Consider the following 17,467-nt stretch of genomic DNA (forward strand, 5'->3'; position numbering starts at 1 on the left):
GTTTCTGAAATAACAACAGAAACAAAGCCAAAAGAATTTGCTCCAGGACAGGCACCATTTACACAGAAAGCAAAAACAGAATTTACTTCAAAAGAAACCATTTCAGTGTCTGAAATTACAACCGAACAGTTAACAAAAGAGTTAGCACCAGAGAAAAAACCCAAAGAACAATCACTTAAGCCAGAAATTTTAACACAAGAATCCATGGCTGTGTCCGAAATCACAACAGAAATGAAAGCTTCTGAATTTACAGCGGGAGAACTTCCTCGACAGGTTACAGCAAAGATTGGCTACTCTCCGAAAGAATCTCTCTCTGTAGAACAAGTTCAACATGAGGAGAAGTCAAAGGAATTAATTGTTGAAAAACCTAAAGAGAAAAAAGCTCAATTTGATATCACCCCAAAGACATCTTTTTCTGTGTCTGAGGTTAGCAGTGAAATGAAACCAAAGGAATTTATTCCAGGAGAATCTCCTCACCAGAAGAAAGCTGAAATTACCATGGCCCCAGAAGAGTCATTAGCCGTGTCTGAAGTGACATCTGAAATGAAACCAGAAGAATTAGTGACGCCGCAAGCACCTAAGGAAGGCATTGCTGAAGTCAGTTTTGCATCTAGAGAATCTGTAGCTGTTTCTGAAGTAACACCAGAAACGAAGCCAAAAGAATTTGCTCCAGGGAAAACTCCCTTTGGAGTAACAGCTCAGATGGAAATTCTGACAAAAGAACACGTGGCAGTGTCTCATGTTACCGTACAGTCAACCACTCAAGAAATAGTTGAGACAGAACGACTTGACATACGGCAGGTACGTTCGTATCTATTTAAACCACATGTTTATTATAAATAGTTGCATTTATTTTTCCATTTTAAAGTTTTTAAGCTTGTTGACATTTTAGTAAAGTTTTGTTCAAAACATGACATATTTAATATAGTACGCATTTCCATTTAACAGGCGGATCTAACTTTGGCACCGCAGCATACAGTCAGTGTGTCTCAAGTGCAACCACAGGAGAAACCTAGGGAGCTGAAAACTCACGAATTACCTGACAGTCGCACCGTAAAAATCACTCTTCTGTCTGAACAGGTAGCTCAAGTTTTCCAAGTTCAAGCTGAGGGTGGAGTAGAAACATTGGAACTAGGTAAACTACCTTGGGCTCGTACCGCTGCTCCAGGAGTCACAGAAATGCCCTCCGTTCAGGCAAGTCATCTGGTGTTACTTTATGGAAAGTAATATGTCTTGACTATTTTTTTATAATTTCCTTTTAACTATTTTTTTATAATTTCCTTATGTTAGTCTTGGTCAGATCAAAATCCTCACACAATAATTTTTAGCAATTACTTTAAACATCTAATTATGCTTGATTTTCTATTCAAAATACTAACTAGCTTGATTTAAGGTACATGGGAATAATTTGCTCGGTTTTAAATTAATTATATTAAACTAATTAGTAAATGTTGTGTTGAGCAAACACATTCAGTTTTATGTTCGAAGATATTCCAACTCAAATGTCTCTCTTTCTTCTTTAAATATTTGAACCATAATCGTTATTACTATACAAAAAGCTACAAGTTGGTTGTAATATGGTAAAGATATTCCCAGTCTGAGATCTCCACTACAACATGAAACTATGTACAACGCTTAGCTTGAGAAAGAAACGATGCATGAATTTCTCTGCTTGAATTAAAATTATATTATATTACAGGTAGTTGAAACACTAGCATATCTAAATATGTACAAATAAGATGTTTTGTTGGAATTTATGTAAAGTACTTTCTTACTGAATGGGTTTAGGTTTCGGAAGTGACACCTGAGCACGGATTGGGTGAGATGACAGAGACTAAGCCATTAGAAATAAGACTGAAAGAAATTCCTGTGGAAGAGCTTCCGAGGGCTTATCAAGAAGAAGCGGCCGAAGTACTTGGTAAGTTTTGTGACCAATTGTATGCATTTTTAGACCATTTTTCTTGTTTAACAATTTCATACATATTTCATACCCAGAATATTATCAGATTTCTCATAATACAAGTATGCGCATCTTCTGTTATTAAAAATAAATAAAAGAGTGAATCAGCTGTTGTCAATGGTCAATCAGTCACTCGTTTGTTATCAGATATTAACTAGTCAAATGGCAGTTGTCAGGGGGCAACTAATGTAATATGAAACCGGATAAATATCTTTCGTTTTGTAAGTCATTTCACATCAGATTTATCCAGTACAGTCAATTTGTTTCATTCGTCGCGCTTGGTCGATATTCTATATGGTAAACCAGTTGTGTTATTAAGTTTATGCCAAAATAAGCTTGAAACACAGAATTAACTTCTTACATTTTAAAACAGCTGATTGGTGAACGGGACTGATACTGTTCAGTTTTTATGTGATTTAAAAAGGTAAACCAAATGAAATTTGAATTACACAAACATTTCTCTTTCTTCAAAACAGCTGGAGTAAAGCATATTTTATAATATGTGGATATTCTATGGACATTACAAATATATGACTTCGTAAAGAAAGAGCAAAAGTTAACAGAGATGTTATGATTTTACTTTTTTTACCATTTTTATATAAAGTTGAATTTCTTCGAGTCAGCAAGTTGTCATTCGGAAATAATATTTTTCAGGAAAATTCTTTATACTAATTGCCACAATATTTTTGTTAACATTATATGTAATAATTGTAATTTTGTTCAAATTAATCGATGATATGAATACTCCTTCCTGAAATGAATAAAGATATTCATTTGAAATGGTTGAAGATGAAAATCAAAGAGTAAAAAAAAAAAAAGAACTAAAATATGATTATTTTATTTTCCTGATTATCTAAATGCTTTTAAATAATAAAATTGCGCTGTTTTCACCCCAATCCCCCCCCCAAAAAAAAAGTCGATTTTTATAATCCATTTCTTGGGTGCAAATGTTTTGTCCCACCATGTTTTAAACGCGGGCATTAAACAAAGCTTAATAGCTCAATAATTAAGATTACTATGTTGAAATGTTACATAATCCATTTAATGATAAAGATTAGCTGAATTTCATAAACCGTTTTAGTAAAATCTTACACAAATGTCCATAGAGGTTCAGACTGATCCACGCGCTCAAAAATCTAACTGTCTCAAACATATATTTGGTTTATTTATTGTATACTGTATTGTTTTCTTCGAGTATAATTTATTGACCTATTTTGTAAGTAAACAGTTTTCTGAGGACCGAAGTATTGACACGACCAAGGTTAAAATGTTGAAGAGAGGTAAGGTGTAGTGAAAGTATCGCCAGTTTGCTTGAATACTAAAATAATATATATAATATACATTCTAATTTTATTGTTAATTCGCGTGTGATAACATCGGGAAAATATCGCTTTATTAACTTAGTTATCATTTATTTTTACTTCTCTATAACATTGCATATTAAAAACTGCAGCTCTTTCTAATAGCCTAAAATATACTAATTTCGAGTTTTTGCTGCTTTTTTTTTCTTTCTATTACTCTAATTCTTCTCTACTTAAACTGAGAATTGCATCGTGTGAATACTTAAAATGGTATACGAGACCTGAAATCGGATTTTTCATGGTCTAATAAAACAACAAATTAATGTACTGACTCATTTTACCAAACATTAACCTTGTTATAGTAAAACAATAAAGAATACGTAAACAACATAATATTTAAATCGAATAGTCTAAAACAGTGCTAAGTACGTGGATGTGTTACCTTGCTGTTTTTTTAATAAGCTGGACACGACCTCGGGGGCGAATCCAGGCTTATGTGTTAAAAGGCGTAGAGAAGTTTTGATTTTGATACAAAGAAACTAAACATAGATGAATCGTATAGTCTTCTTCCATTTCACCACATAAACACTTTTTATGTCTTCTGTCTAAGCTCTTTTACTATTTGATGGGATAATAATTAAACAAAGGCTATCCCTAATTTTGAAATGATAAACTAGAAGAAATACATCTAATTAATATCACCCACTGTCAACTCTTGGGCTAGTCTCGTCTGTTCCAATAATGGAATTTGACCGTCACGATTTTAGCGCATCCACGGCCCCAAAGTGCAGAACGAGTTTTTTGTGACAGTGAGTCGAAAACCACGAATAATTAGTTCATAGTCCGGGCACAAGAGGGCCTTTAGAAGGATATACATAACAAGCTCCAACTTTCCGGAGAAATAATAATGGTTTACGTTTATCTCTGGAGGCTCTTGCAATTGCAAAACCATTAAGGACCATAAAAAGTGTATTTTGTTATTCAATATTACACCCAATAACTTAAATATGTTAAGTTCTAAAATATGTTTCAGAATCGATTGTAGCTTACGCGAAATACTGAAACAAACAAACAAACGAGATGCAAATATATGGTGTAACAATTTAGAGCAAACATTATTTAGACATTATATTTCCAACCAACCAAGGTATACCTATTTTCTAACGTTGGTTAAAAAAAACAACAACTAAATATTTAAATAATACCCCCCTCACCCCCATTTCAATAGTAATGAAATGAATAATTTTGAAAATCGGGGATATTACATTTCATAGACAAATTTTATGTAGGGGAATTGAAAAATATCCTATACCAGTTATAATCCTTTGGTGAGTAGTTAAATGTGCGTAACTAAACTTATTGGGACAAACAATCTTATGAGAGAAGAAAAAGATATGGTTTACACCCAGTAGTCTTTTAAAAAATATATATTTGTTTAATAGAACAGTCACAGATTTCATGATTGACATAGCAACAATTCGGTTTGATTTCAAGATATTTATTAAAATATTTAAGATCTCATACTGCACTCAACAATTTTCCATTTTCCAGTAAGAATCTGATAAATCTTTAGATTGAAAAGCCATCAAGCAATTTCATAACATTAAATACACAGATTAATATAAAAGCCTCTAGATTCAAGTCAAAGACAGTGCAAAATCGATTTGGCGTGGCTTAGTACTTAATTTTCCGAACTGTGAATCTGAAGACCCAAGGTTCGCGTCCCTTTGTCGCAATATCTCCTTCCACGCTTATAATGCACACACGGCCCCAGAGTGACTGTCAAAGTACAGTATACCAAGAGTTTGCTGTAGGTGGCTTCATTCTAGTCTGTCACTGCTAAATTAGGGACGGTTAGCGCAGATAGCCCTCGAGTAACTTTGCGTGAAATTCAAAACAAAACAAACAAAACAATCTAGTCTATCAATTCAAAATTACAGACGGTTAACGCAGATAGCCCTTGTGTAGTTTTGCTCGAATGCCGGAAACAAACAAACAGTGAGAATACTTCGTATTTGGACTTCAGTTTTGACATGTACAATATGAAATTAGCCTTGTAATACATAAGAAAGAAACAAAATTACCTCTGGCTATATTGTAACTAAGAATTAAGGCATTATACCGGTGATTCGCCTTTTTTTTTCCAGATTGTTCATTTTCACTGAATTCAACAGGTCTGCTTAATACTGCAAAGTTCAATGTCATATACTACCACGAAAATGTGTTCGCGCTCTAAAGGAACATACGAACTTGCCAAACCACGTTTAGAAATATGTTATAGATTTCTAAATGCTAATCTTATTCTGCTCCTATTGGTAAAGTGTACAAGGAAATTATATTTCCAGTGAGGTTTTAATGCGTAGACCTATTATAAGAAACAGTACATTTTGTAACTAAATATTGAAAATAATAAAGAAAAGTTTAATGACCTTAATAACCGAAAATATTTTCAAGTTTAATAGCCATGGAAACGCCAATGCGCATTATTGAATACAAGCAGGCTGAACTGATGTTAAAATTTCTACATATTATACTTGTTACATGTTTCTGTAGCTTTACACTGTATAGTCTTTGCCAAGAACACTTTAGAAAAATGTGACTAGACTAAATTCATAAAAATTATATACATTTTTCGTTTCTTGTCGTAACATTAACCGTTTAATGTTGTAATCATTAAAACGAACAGAAATCTGTACTGGCAGATATTGTCATGTCTTCTGATTCAACAAATTTAGAATAGCTTGTCGTCCAATTGTCGAGTAAAAATTACCTGATTAGAATTTAGGTTGAATAAAAACAATATAATAGAACCAACTAGTGAACAGATGGACATACTTGTATGAATGCTATGCAGATTTCTGTTCTGAACAGTTTTGCATTTAACCTGCTATTTTTATTTGCGTAACTTTTTGGTCATCATTAACACAGTGAATCAGCCAACAACTGAAGCCACTGAGCAGATAACTGCTGACGAAACCTCTGCTGTTGCTGAGGACGAAATTAATGAAGGACGAGCACTATGTAAGACAGGTTGGACTAACTGTATTAAAAAAAAAAGACACGATATGCATGAACTTACCAATTTTAATTGCTTTTTAATTGTATAAAAATATACAAATAATATTTGCATATTTGTATTTGCTATTGGATAATTGCATATTTTAAATTTATTATTAAAAATGTTGTTTGCCCTTACATTTTATATTTTTATTACTTAATAGTAAACGTTAATTACATACAAGGTTTATGAAAATTAATGTTAATTTTTCTTCTTTACTTGCCAAACTATTCAATGGTTGTGCTTAATTTATGAACTGATGTAAATGGATTAACTTTCTAAATAAAATGTTTTTCCTTGATTTTTAAGTTAAAAAATCGAAAACGATTTTTCAACGCACAATTATTTTTAACAATTTTATTTTTGCATGAAAATTACGTGAAAGCATGATGCATGAAACTGCTTATGCAATTTGCAGTTTAGACAGAAAATTAAATGATAAAGAAAGTCGAAATGTTTTCTCTACCAATAAAGGTAAGTATACAAACAGGTAAGTAAATGTTTACATACTTCTTTGTGTGCTCGTTTTTGTACCTCTTCCTTGGAAAATCCAAATCTATCTCTTTTATTTTTGTCCTTTCCATCACTGGTTTTGGTTACGTTTCTTTCCCTTGATCAGTAATGAGTTGAAAGATTAATTTATTATGTTTTGTATTTTATTTATACAGAATGGCCCCGAGAGGACTCCGAGAAAATTCTCATAGGAGAAGAAGGTTTGATTATATGATTTTCTTTACAGCAGATGTGTTGTTTCCTTAACTTTTGTTTTACAGCAGTTTTTATATTGCGCGCTGCAAGCTTGGCTTTTGTTTCATCAACATTTGCTCTTGTGTTTTCTTTTCTTTAAAATATATGCTCTTAACACAATTTACAATATCTGGCTTCAACTCTTAACTCAGCAAGACATCAGATAATCAAAGGATCTGAACTACTGTTTGATGATATCATCAATTAATATCGCCTAACTGACGGGAGATAATGCTATTTTGGTAACCATATAACCACGCCTTCGCCATCTGGTGACCGCCGACTGAAAAAACACAATCTTACATCGGTCAGTGACTTGGGAGTTGTTTCTGTGAACATAATCTTCATGAAAATATAATATGATTTGAAATAAGGAGAAAAACCAATGTCGATGATTTCGAATAAAAAACAACAACAACGCTTAAATCATTTTACTTGAACATCAAAAAGTTAGGTCATTAAATGGTAGCCTAAAGCTAAAAAACATCCTAAAATTTTACTGCATTTTCTTAGCTGTGATGTATATTTATGTCTGAGAACGGAAATACATTATTACGTTCTAACTTTTCTCATTTCCTATCAAATATCTTTTAAAACGAAAATATTTTATAGATGAAAAAAGTATGACAAAAACTAAGAATAAAATGACGATCGGTAACAGTTATGAAGATGCACATTACAATCTAAAAAGGTACTTAAACTAATGACTAAAATAAATGCATAATACAAATAATCGCGTGTTTCCAAATAATAAATATTTTCCAAATTATTTTTTTCTTGTAGGTGTCACTCAAAATTATTGTACGTAATAAATATTATGTCTATGTGGGCTTTCAAAAAAAATAAAAATTTTAATTGTGATGAGGTACAATTTGATATAAATGGCCTCAGAAGACGAACTAATTCACGACTGATGGACGTACTCTAAATAGCTTATTAAAAAAATTAACTAAAATCTAATCTAACTCTATCTGTCTTTTTTTTTTACATTTTCTAAAAGACGCTTCTTAAATTATACACTTACTATTTTTCTTTGCCTAACTTTCGCTTCCAGTTTAACCAGCACTGAAAGCTATAAAAAAAATATAAACTTCGGTATTAATGGTATTAATATTTGACTTTATCTTTCTAAAAACTGATTTAACTAAATCTTAATTTTGCACTAACGCTTGATAAATAACAAATGTTTAAAAAGTATAAACTGAAATTTAAAAAAAGTTTAAAATGGTAGTGAAATATACGCTTAATTATAATATAAACACATTTGTCCGTATGTTTAAAATATGATCCTACCACGTAGTTGTTTCCTCTTGATCTTATAATTTCACAAATAATATATTAGATGAGGAAGGAGTTAATACCTGACATATAGTTTAAACATTCCGTTTTTCCATTTTTGGGTTTAATTAGAAATTCAGTATCATTATTAAATATTTAAAAATTGGCAAATAAAAACGTACAAAGTATATAGTTTATTTTTTTTAGTTACGAACTTTTTTGCATGATTATACATTATGTTGTTCATATTCGCCTCATTTCCATACTTTTGCGTCATTGTGTTAGTTTGCAACAACACAAGCGTTAGGCACCATTGTTTGAGTGATGATGAAATCATATGTGTTTTATCCATGTATAGATTGTGTAAAGTATTACGTACTATAGATTACAAAATATATAATGCACACGAATTAACAGAAATGCGCGGTATGCAAGGTGTAAGATATGCAAATATCACACGCATGGTGTCTGTATAAGATACATGCTATTAAACATAACCCGTATGTCTAAAATTTAGAGTATCATATATAACGTATCTGACAAGATATACACTATTATACATAACTCACATGTCTAAAATTTACAGCCCCACAGTGGCATAGCGGTATGTCTGCAGAACTGATAGCCCATTGTGTAGCTTTGTGCTTAACTTCAAACAAATAAAGTCTAAAATTTATAACATCAGTGATGTGTCTTTATAAGATACGCAATATTGTACATAATTTGTATGTTTAAAATTCGCAATATCATACGTGACATGTTTGTATAAGATACACACTACTATACATAAGTTGCGTGTCTAAAATTTGCAATACCATACGTGATCTTTCTGTGTAAGATATACGATACCATACATAACTTGTATGTCGCAAATTAACAATATGATATGTTAAATAGGTAGAAAAATGCGAAGGTGATAAAATATTGAAATTAGACTTTTAACTTGTCGGTAACCATTAACCTACAGGCTTGTTTCTGGCTTGAAAAAAAACAAAAAAAAAAACGTTTGCTCGAAACGTTGGCAAGTAAAAAAATTAATACCATAGTTTTAAAACGTGATTTTTCCCTAAAAGTCTAATTTCTAATAGTATAGGTTACCTGTGTGTGTACGATGTATATATATTATTTTACATAACATGTATGTCTAACATTTAAAGTATCATAGGTTACTTATTGTGTAAGATAATATATATAACATCATACATAAGTTGTATGTCTAAAATTTGCCATTATACGTAATTTGTTTAGTCAAGATATAATAAACTTCAATATTTTATCAGTATTAGTATGAATTCCATATTTTGTTTGTTTGTGTAAGATATATCATGTAATATACTGCTTTTAATTTTAAGATTTATAATATATTACTCATAAGTGTAAGATATATAGTATTATATATTACTCATAAGTGTAAGATATATAGTATTATTCAAATTCGATGACGAGGAATCCACTTTGAGACTAATAATGGCTGGAGCCATATATAGTATTATATATTACTCATAAGTGTAAGATACATAGTATTATATATTACTCATAAGTGTAAGATATATAGTATCATATTTTACCTATTAGTGTTAGATATGGTATCGTTGATTGTTTGTTGGCATATAGTACATTACTGATGTGTGTTATTCGAATAATTAAGTTAATTACAGAAAAATTCTCTAAATACTCAATCTCCTACATACTAGTAAAATATTTAAGTTAAAAATACTCTTTTTCATTGGGAAGGAATAAGTTGTGAAGATTAAATATTTGTATTTCTATATGGCAGAGTTACATTATTAGGATCAGATATGCTTATTCTTCAATCAGAAGAACATTTTAAAGATCCAATATTTTTGTTTATTCATTGCTCAGGAATACATTACAAGTATCATATATGCTTACTGATTGGTCAGTAGTATATTGTGAGGATAAACAACACATTTTTATGGCAGGAGTACATTATTAGGATCAGATATGCTTATTCGTTGATCAGAAGGACATTTTTAGAATCAGATATGTTTACTCATTGCTTTCTCAGGAGTATGTTGTGAGGATGAAATATGCTTATTAATTAGTCATTAGTGCGTTGTTAGGAAGGCAGTGCTTAATTCATCTGTAAGGAGAACATTATGGGTAACAAATCGGCTTACCGATTGTTCAATTACTACGTTGTGGGGATCAAAATGTTCGTTCGCTTGTCAGAACATTACGGGGATCAAATCGGATTATCGATTGTTCAGTTGTCAGGTGTATGTTGTGAGGATAAAATAAATCTTTAGTCATTAATTAAGAGTACGTTGGGGAAGTCAAATAAGCTTATTCGTCAATCAGATGTTCGTTTTAAGGATAAAATTGCTTATTCGTGTGTCAGGCTTAAGCTAGTTACGTGATTCATATGTTATGAAATATACCCAATCTACAACACAAATTATTGTGTAATGGTGTTACGAAAATGTGCTATCTATTGTTAGCGGATAAAACTATAAACTTAAATAAAGCACATTAATTTCAAAAATGTATGTATATCATAAGGATACTAGTTGACGTACTCATTCATCGCACGGGGATGACATAGGTAGGTCCAAACATCTGTTCGACGGTTATAAGCGGACACAAACACACAGGTACACATTACCATTCTGTTGTTATAAATATATACTAATTAACATTAAACGTTTACAATCAAATGCCAAATAATTCATTGCACACTTCTGTATGCAACGTTTTCCATTTATTATATGTATATGTGAATTAGTTTCATAAGTTTTTATCGGGACCAACTTTAACATAATGAGCGGTTATAAAATCAGTGGGTGTTTGGGGAAATTTTTGATACGACTTAATAACAGACAAAATAATTAGTGTACGTGAATAAAGAATCTTGGTAACTGTATTACATTGATTTTTGTAAATGACACTAGGGGACACCACTAGAAACCGTTCACCTTGTCGATGGTATCAGACATTGCATCGCATGACATCTCTCATAATTTCTGTTGCTATCGCATCCTTTAACGTATAACGATAGAGTTGAATCGTCAAAAAGCTCCATAACCTGTGATCAATAGGGATGAGATCGGGGTAGGCGGGGGGATTACTGGTCAATTATGGGTTCTCAACAAAGTAAATGGGTTATAACTAGTCTTACTAGACAGGATCAAGTGTCTGTAACTGAGATAGAAAACAGGGTAAATTCGGTGTGTAACTGGGCTTACTAAACGTGTAAATCAAGTGTGTTTTTGGTCTTATTAAGTGTTTATCAATAGCTTCTGATGAAAAGTAAGCTAATTCTATGGATGCAACTAAAAGTAACTTTACATTAATAAAGCCATTTTTATACAATAAGTTCACTAGAAATACATAGTATCAAAAATCAAAACGCAAGAAAAAGAAAGAATATAATAATTAGATTGCATTTATTCGGCAGCTAAGTGGCCTCGCTGTTAAACATATTTCCAGCGGTGCATTTTGATGCATTTGGACGTCTGTCAAGCTGGGGATTGTTTTAAACCCCTAGTGTATATATAAAGATTTGAGATTAAATGGGAATCTATCTCTTAAATGTAACTTAGTTAATTAAATGAATATATAGGGTAATCGTAACGTAGCGAAACAAAATACAATGTGATTAATAAACGGTCATTCTGATTGCATGGATTTTTGTGTTGATGTTTGATCACACACAAAAACAGTTTGTTTAAGCACATAACGTTTTTTGGTGATCTTAGCTTCAGTCTGTAAAAATTTCAAGCCTAGGAACTTTATGATTAGTATGAGGCAACATTTAATTTCCGTTTAAAATAGAAGAGATAAAATATAATTTTAGTTTATTACTTGGAGAGAATAAGTATGTATTAATATATGTCAGGCATATGCTACTGATAATAAGGGTTGATTATTGATGCTGCTGTTATTACAATTTTTGCTAAATGTTTTAAACTTTTTTTGAAATTTTAAAACATTTATCACTCGTACCTCTATTACAAAAAAACTTGAATCAAGTGGAAACAGCTATTTGGTAATTACTAAAACGTGAGTGCTTGATAGACCGTAAAATACCAGTTCCTTCTATTTCAGAAGAAGAGTCTCAGGCGGAAGTTACGGTCAAGAAAGCCCAGGAAAAGTCTCTTCCTAAAACGCGTAAAAAAGTCACTAAAACGCTTAAACAAGTAGTAGATGAGGATGAAACTCAGCCTGAAAGAACAGACATTACAACACTTACATTACAGAAAAAAGACAAAGACACATTACACATTGAAAAGAGACCACACGTAACAGAAGACAAAGAATTAACACAGACAGTGACACAAGAAAGAGAGATGACCATTAGAACTGGAACTAAAAAAGTTGACAAACCGACAACCCTTATCACAACTACACAAGAAGAAGAAAAACCGTTTATGCAGGAAATGATTATAACCAAACCGCGAAAGAAAAAAGATGAAGTTACAATTACCGTAGAATCAAGTAAGCAACCAGAAGTAGAAATGTTGATATCTCAGAAGAAAACACAGAAAATTGAAATATTTTCCCAGGAAACTCCTGAGGAGAAGGAATCTACCAAAATAGTCATGACAAAAACTTCCGAACAAAAGCCAGAAAAACAAGAAGTTGTAACGACGGAAATTATTCCAAAACGCCCGGAGAAGATAGATATAAGTGAAACGTCTTTGGATCTCTCATCCAGGCAAGAAAAATATATTGAGTTAACTCAACAAAAAGATGTAGTAAAAACTGCTCCAGTGAAAGATGAAGGAGAAGAAAAAATTGTTAAACGAACAACTGAAGAATTAGAATTAGATGAAGATATTTTGAAACAAAGACGAAAAACAGAAATTGAGCTTATTAAGCCAGAAGAAGAAGTTACGATAGAAATAGATTCACGTAAGAAACCCCGAAAGAAAACTAGTGTTGATATTACTCGAAAAGTCGTAAAACAGATTGGAATTGAAGAAGAAGAAAAACCACAACCTGAAATAATTTCTAAGCCGAAAGACGAAGAAACGACTGAAAGTGATAAATTATCGAAAGGAACGTTACAAATAAAACCAAAACCAGAAGAAGAAGAAGACAAGGAGGAAATAATCATAGAAAAACATGTAATGGAAGGGGGAAAGCTAGATATAACGACAAAAGCAAGAAAGAAAACACGTAAAGATATTGCGCCAAAACATAAAGAGGAAATATCATTGGAAATTACCAGTGAAAAAAAAGAAACTGATGCACCTGAAATGCCAACTGTCCCAATGTTTATTGAAGAACTTGCTCCAGAAGTTATACCTGAAAGCCACCCTCAGAAAAGCAAGGCTAACATGTCTGTGGTACCCCGGAAATCGTTGAATGTCGAAATGATAAAGCCCGAGGAGAGTGAAGAACATTATACGATAGCCAAAGTAGATACCAAAGAGGCTACTCCTGCTTATCTTACTCAAGAAGCAATGGTTATATCCGAAATATATTCAGATTTAAAAGAAAATGCTTTACAGAAGTATGTGCAACCGGAAAGCCGCCATGCTAAGTTAACTCTTTCTACACATGACAGTGTAAGTATAAGTGAAGTTAAGACAGGTATCATTGAAGAAGAGCTCGTAAGTACTTCGGAACCGTCACGCAAGGCAAAACAAATTTTACTGCCAACAGAATCTTTGACTATAGAACAGGCTGACATTTCTGCAATAACAGCTGACATTCAACCAACAAAACTGGTGTCAAAAGATGTCAATGTTTCCTTTACACCTCAAGAATCAATTTCAGTGGGAGAAGTTCAACTAAGCTCCAAAGAATCAGAACTTATATCAGAGTCTAAGCCGGAAGGAAAGAATCTTATTCCAACACTGACTATACAAGAAACATTGCAGGTAACAGAAATTAGTTCAGAAAGTATACCTCAGGAATTAAAACCGCAAGAACGCATAGAAAAGAGAGCAAAGCTAGAATTAGTTCCCCAAGAAGCTATGACAGTTGGAGAAACTGAAGAAAAATACAAAGAAGAGGAGCTGAAAATATCAGAATTTAGAACAAAGAAAGCTAAGCCTACTGTGGAATCTACTGATAGTCTAGAAGTGTTTGAAGTAGCATCGGAAATGAAAGAGGGTACTTTTGAATCAACTTTGATGCCAACTCCTAAAACAGCAGAAAAAGTTTACAATGAAGAAATTCCTGTCCAGGTACTTGAATTAGCTACTTTTGGTAAAACTAAGCAATTTATTGAAGAAAAACCACTTCCAGAGACAGCAGATGCAGAAATAACAACAATGAAACATGTGATCGTAGGTGAAATAAAAGCAGCATTATTAGAGGGCGAGATTAAGCCGTTTTCTAAACCACATGGTGTTAAACCTAAAGAGAAGATGACTCCGGAAGAAGCTATAATTATTGAGGTTGTAAAGGCTGAAGATAGTGAAAAAGATTTTTGTACTCTTCCTATTCCAAGCTCCTTTAAAGCCACATCAGAATTTTCTAAAGAAGAGGCCATTACTGTAACAGAGATTTTAGAAGGTCATACGGAAATAGAGCTTCCATCTTTTATTGGAGCTACAGAGAAAAATGCACAGACAGTACTTTCAACGGAAGATGCACTTATTATCGAGGAACCTCATTGTGAGGTGACAGAAAAAGAAATTGTGGACGCTGCTAAGCCAGAGGAAGTTCAGGCTGCTGCTGTCTATCCTTCAAATTTAGCTGTTTCAGTGTTAGAGACTGAATCTAACATTCGAGAAGGCAGCCTTTTGCATGAAAAATTAATAGAGGTCTGTGCTACAAGAGAATTTGAAAGAGGGGGTAGTTTGGTGGTGTCAGAAGTGACCCCCGAAGATAAAGAGGAAACTTTTGTTGAAAAAATACTTCCACATGGCAGAAAAGCAAGACAAATATGTCAGGAGGAAACACCAGTTGAAGTCTATGAAACAAAAACCCTTGGAGAAACAAAAGAGATTGTTGTGCAAGATAAAGATGAGGTATTTGCTAGGGTAGGCATGATCACCCAAGACTCACTTTCTATTTATGAGACTGATTTTAATGTTGGAGAAGGAAAGTTGAAGCCTTTTGTTAAACCAGAAGGAATAAAACCTACTCCAGAGTTGACATCTGAAGAAGCAATAGAAATATATGAAGTTAAGCCTGCGGATACAGAGAAAGAGCTAAAACTATTAAAATTGCCAACTTGTGTTACAGCAAATACAGACTTTACTTCTGAATCAGCTGTTACCGTCACTGAGATAGAAGGTGGTCAGGTCGAGGAAGAGTTTATTCCACAAGCCCTTCCATCAGGCAGAAAAGCTAACTCTATTTGTTTAACTGAAGAGGCAATTACCATTGAAGAAAGTAGGAGTGAATTTAAAGAAAAGGATTTGAAACTCCCAGAGAAACCAAAAGAATCTCAAGCATCGTTTGTTCATCCAGCCAATTTAGCCATTTCTGTTTTAGAGACTGAGGCAAACTTAAAAGAAGAAGATATTGAGGAAACCAAGCCAAGTCTGCATTTAGCAACACCTAATATTCAGACAGGTGAAAGTAAGATAATTATAGAAGTATTACCAGAATTGAAGGAAATAAACTTAGATACCAAGCCTCTTCCATATTCGAGAACAGCCATAGAAACAGTGAATGAGGAGACATCTATTAATGTACACGAATCACTAACTCTTGGAGAAACTAAGGACATTCTTGAACGATGGCCCAGTGAACAAGAAGCAGATATTGAATTCACAACTCAAGATCATCTTCATGTGAGTGAAGTTACCATTGCTAGTAGAGAAGAGTGTTTGAAACCTTTCCTAACGCCATCAGGTGAAACACCAAAAACTGAACTTGCTCTTAAAGATGCTCTAATAATAGAAGAAATAAGCACGGGTGATATAGAAGGCGACTTTAAACCAACAAGGTTTACAAATATGTTAGAAGCCATTGCTGATTTCATAAGAAAAGAAGCTGTTAGCATTATGGAGGTACAAGACAATTATAAAGAGGAGAATTTCCAGTCTCAGCCTTTGCCTTTAGGAAGAAAAGCAAGACCAGGTTTTCCTATAGAAGAAGCAATCATAATTGAAGAAATGGATAGTGAAATAAAAGAAAAGGATATGAAAGTACCAGAGAAGCCTAAAGATGCTCAAGCTCTTCAAGTCCAACCAATCAACTTGGCAGTGTCAGTTTTGGAAACTGGAAGTATTTTGACTGAAGTAGAATTGGAAGAAATTAAACCTGAGCCTAAATCTGCTGTGTCAAAAGTCACTACTGGAGAAAGTGTTGTGATATCTCAGGTAACAACTGAAGATAAAGAAGATGTTTTTCATTCTACTGCACTTCCACATGCACGACATGCACAGAAAACGATCAGTGAAAAGGAATCTATTGAAGTTACTGTTTCTCAATTGATGGGGAAGGAAGAAGATATTTTTGTGGAAATTCCACAAAAAGATACTGCCAATTTTGAGCTTGTTTCTCAAGAAGTTTTCTCAATTGAAGAGATGACAACAGCAATAGGAGAGGGTGAATTGAAACCCTTTATCACACCAAAAGGATTAAAACCTAAAGCACATGTAACACCCGAAGAAGCTATGCAGATTGAAGAAATTGAGGTAGCTGAGAATGAGGACAAGTTTTCACCTAAAGAGAAACCTAATGCAATAATAGTAAGGCCTGATTTCTTAAGAGAGGAAGCACTTGCTATTACTGACATTTATTCTGTAGATAAAGAAGAAGAATTTGTTCCTATACCATTACCAGATGAAAAGACAGCCAGTTCCAGTTTATTTATTGAAGAAGCTATTGTGGTTGAAGAGCATTCAAGTAAAATAAAAGAGGTAGATCTGGAAATTCCAGAAATGCCACAGACTCGTTCAGCTGTAGCAAGTTATTCAGCTCAGCTTGCAAAAACTATAACAGAAACAGAAACCTCAATAAAGGAAGGCATACTAACAAGTGAGAAACAGACACCAGTATCAGCGAAATCTGATTTTATCTCAGTTGAAGCGTTACTTATAGAAGAAACAGAAACTGGTTCTAAAGAAAATTTCCTGAAACAAAGAAAAGCACCAGAAGGTATTAAACTAGAAGCAGATTTTGTGAAAGGAGAAGCTTTGCAGATAGAAATGAACGAAGCTTCTGTCAAAGAAGATGACTTCATTGCAGATA

The 17,467-nt window shown here is 33.0% G+C and overlaps 1 protein-coding gene across 1 annotated transcript in view; it reads left to right on the plus strand.

Moving 5' to 3' along the window:
• The window catches only part of LOC106462582 (titin-like), a 454,586-nt gene that overhangs the window by 384,598 nt on the left and 52,521 nt on the right, over nucleotides 1-17,467 (plus strand). Inside the window, 4 exon segments of the mRNA XM_022390129.1 lie at nucleotides 4-801; nucleotides 949-1,194; nucleotides 1,789-1,918; nucleotides 6,988-7,032. Coding sequence (XP_022245837.1) covers nucleotides 4-801; nucleotides 949-1,194; nucleotides 1,789-1,918; nucleotides 6,988-7,032 — 1,219 coding nt within the window.

This window comes from Limulus polyphemus, unplaced genomic scaffold (assembly GCF_000517525.1).
Source record: "Limulus polyphemus unplaced genomic scaffold, Limulus_polyphemus-2.1.2 Scaffold46, whole genome shotgun sequence".
NCBI classification, from domain to species: domain Eukaryota; kingdom Metazoa; phylum Arthropoda; class Merostomata; order Xiphosura; family Limulidae; genus Limulus; species Limulus polyphemus.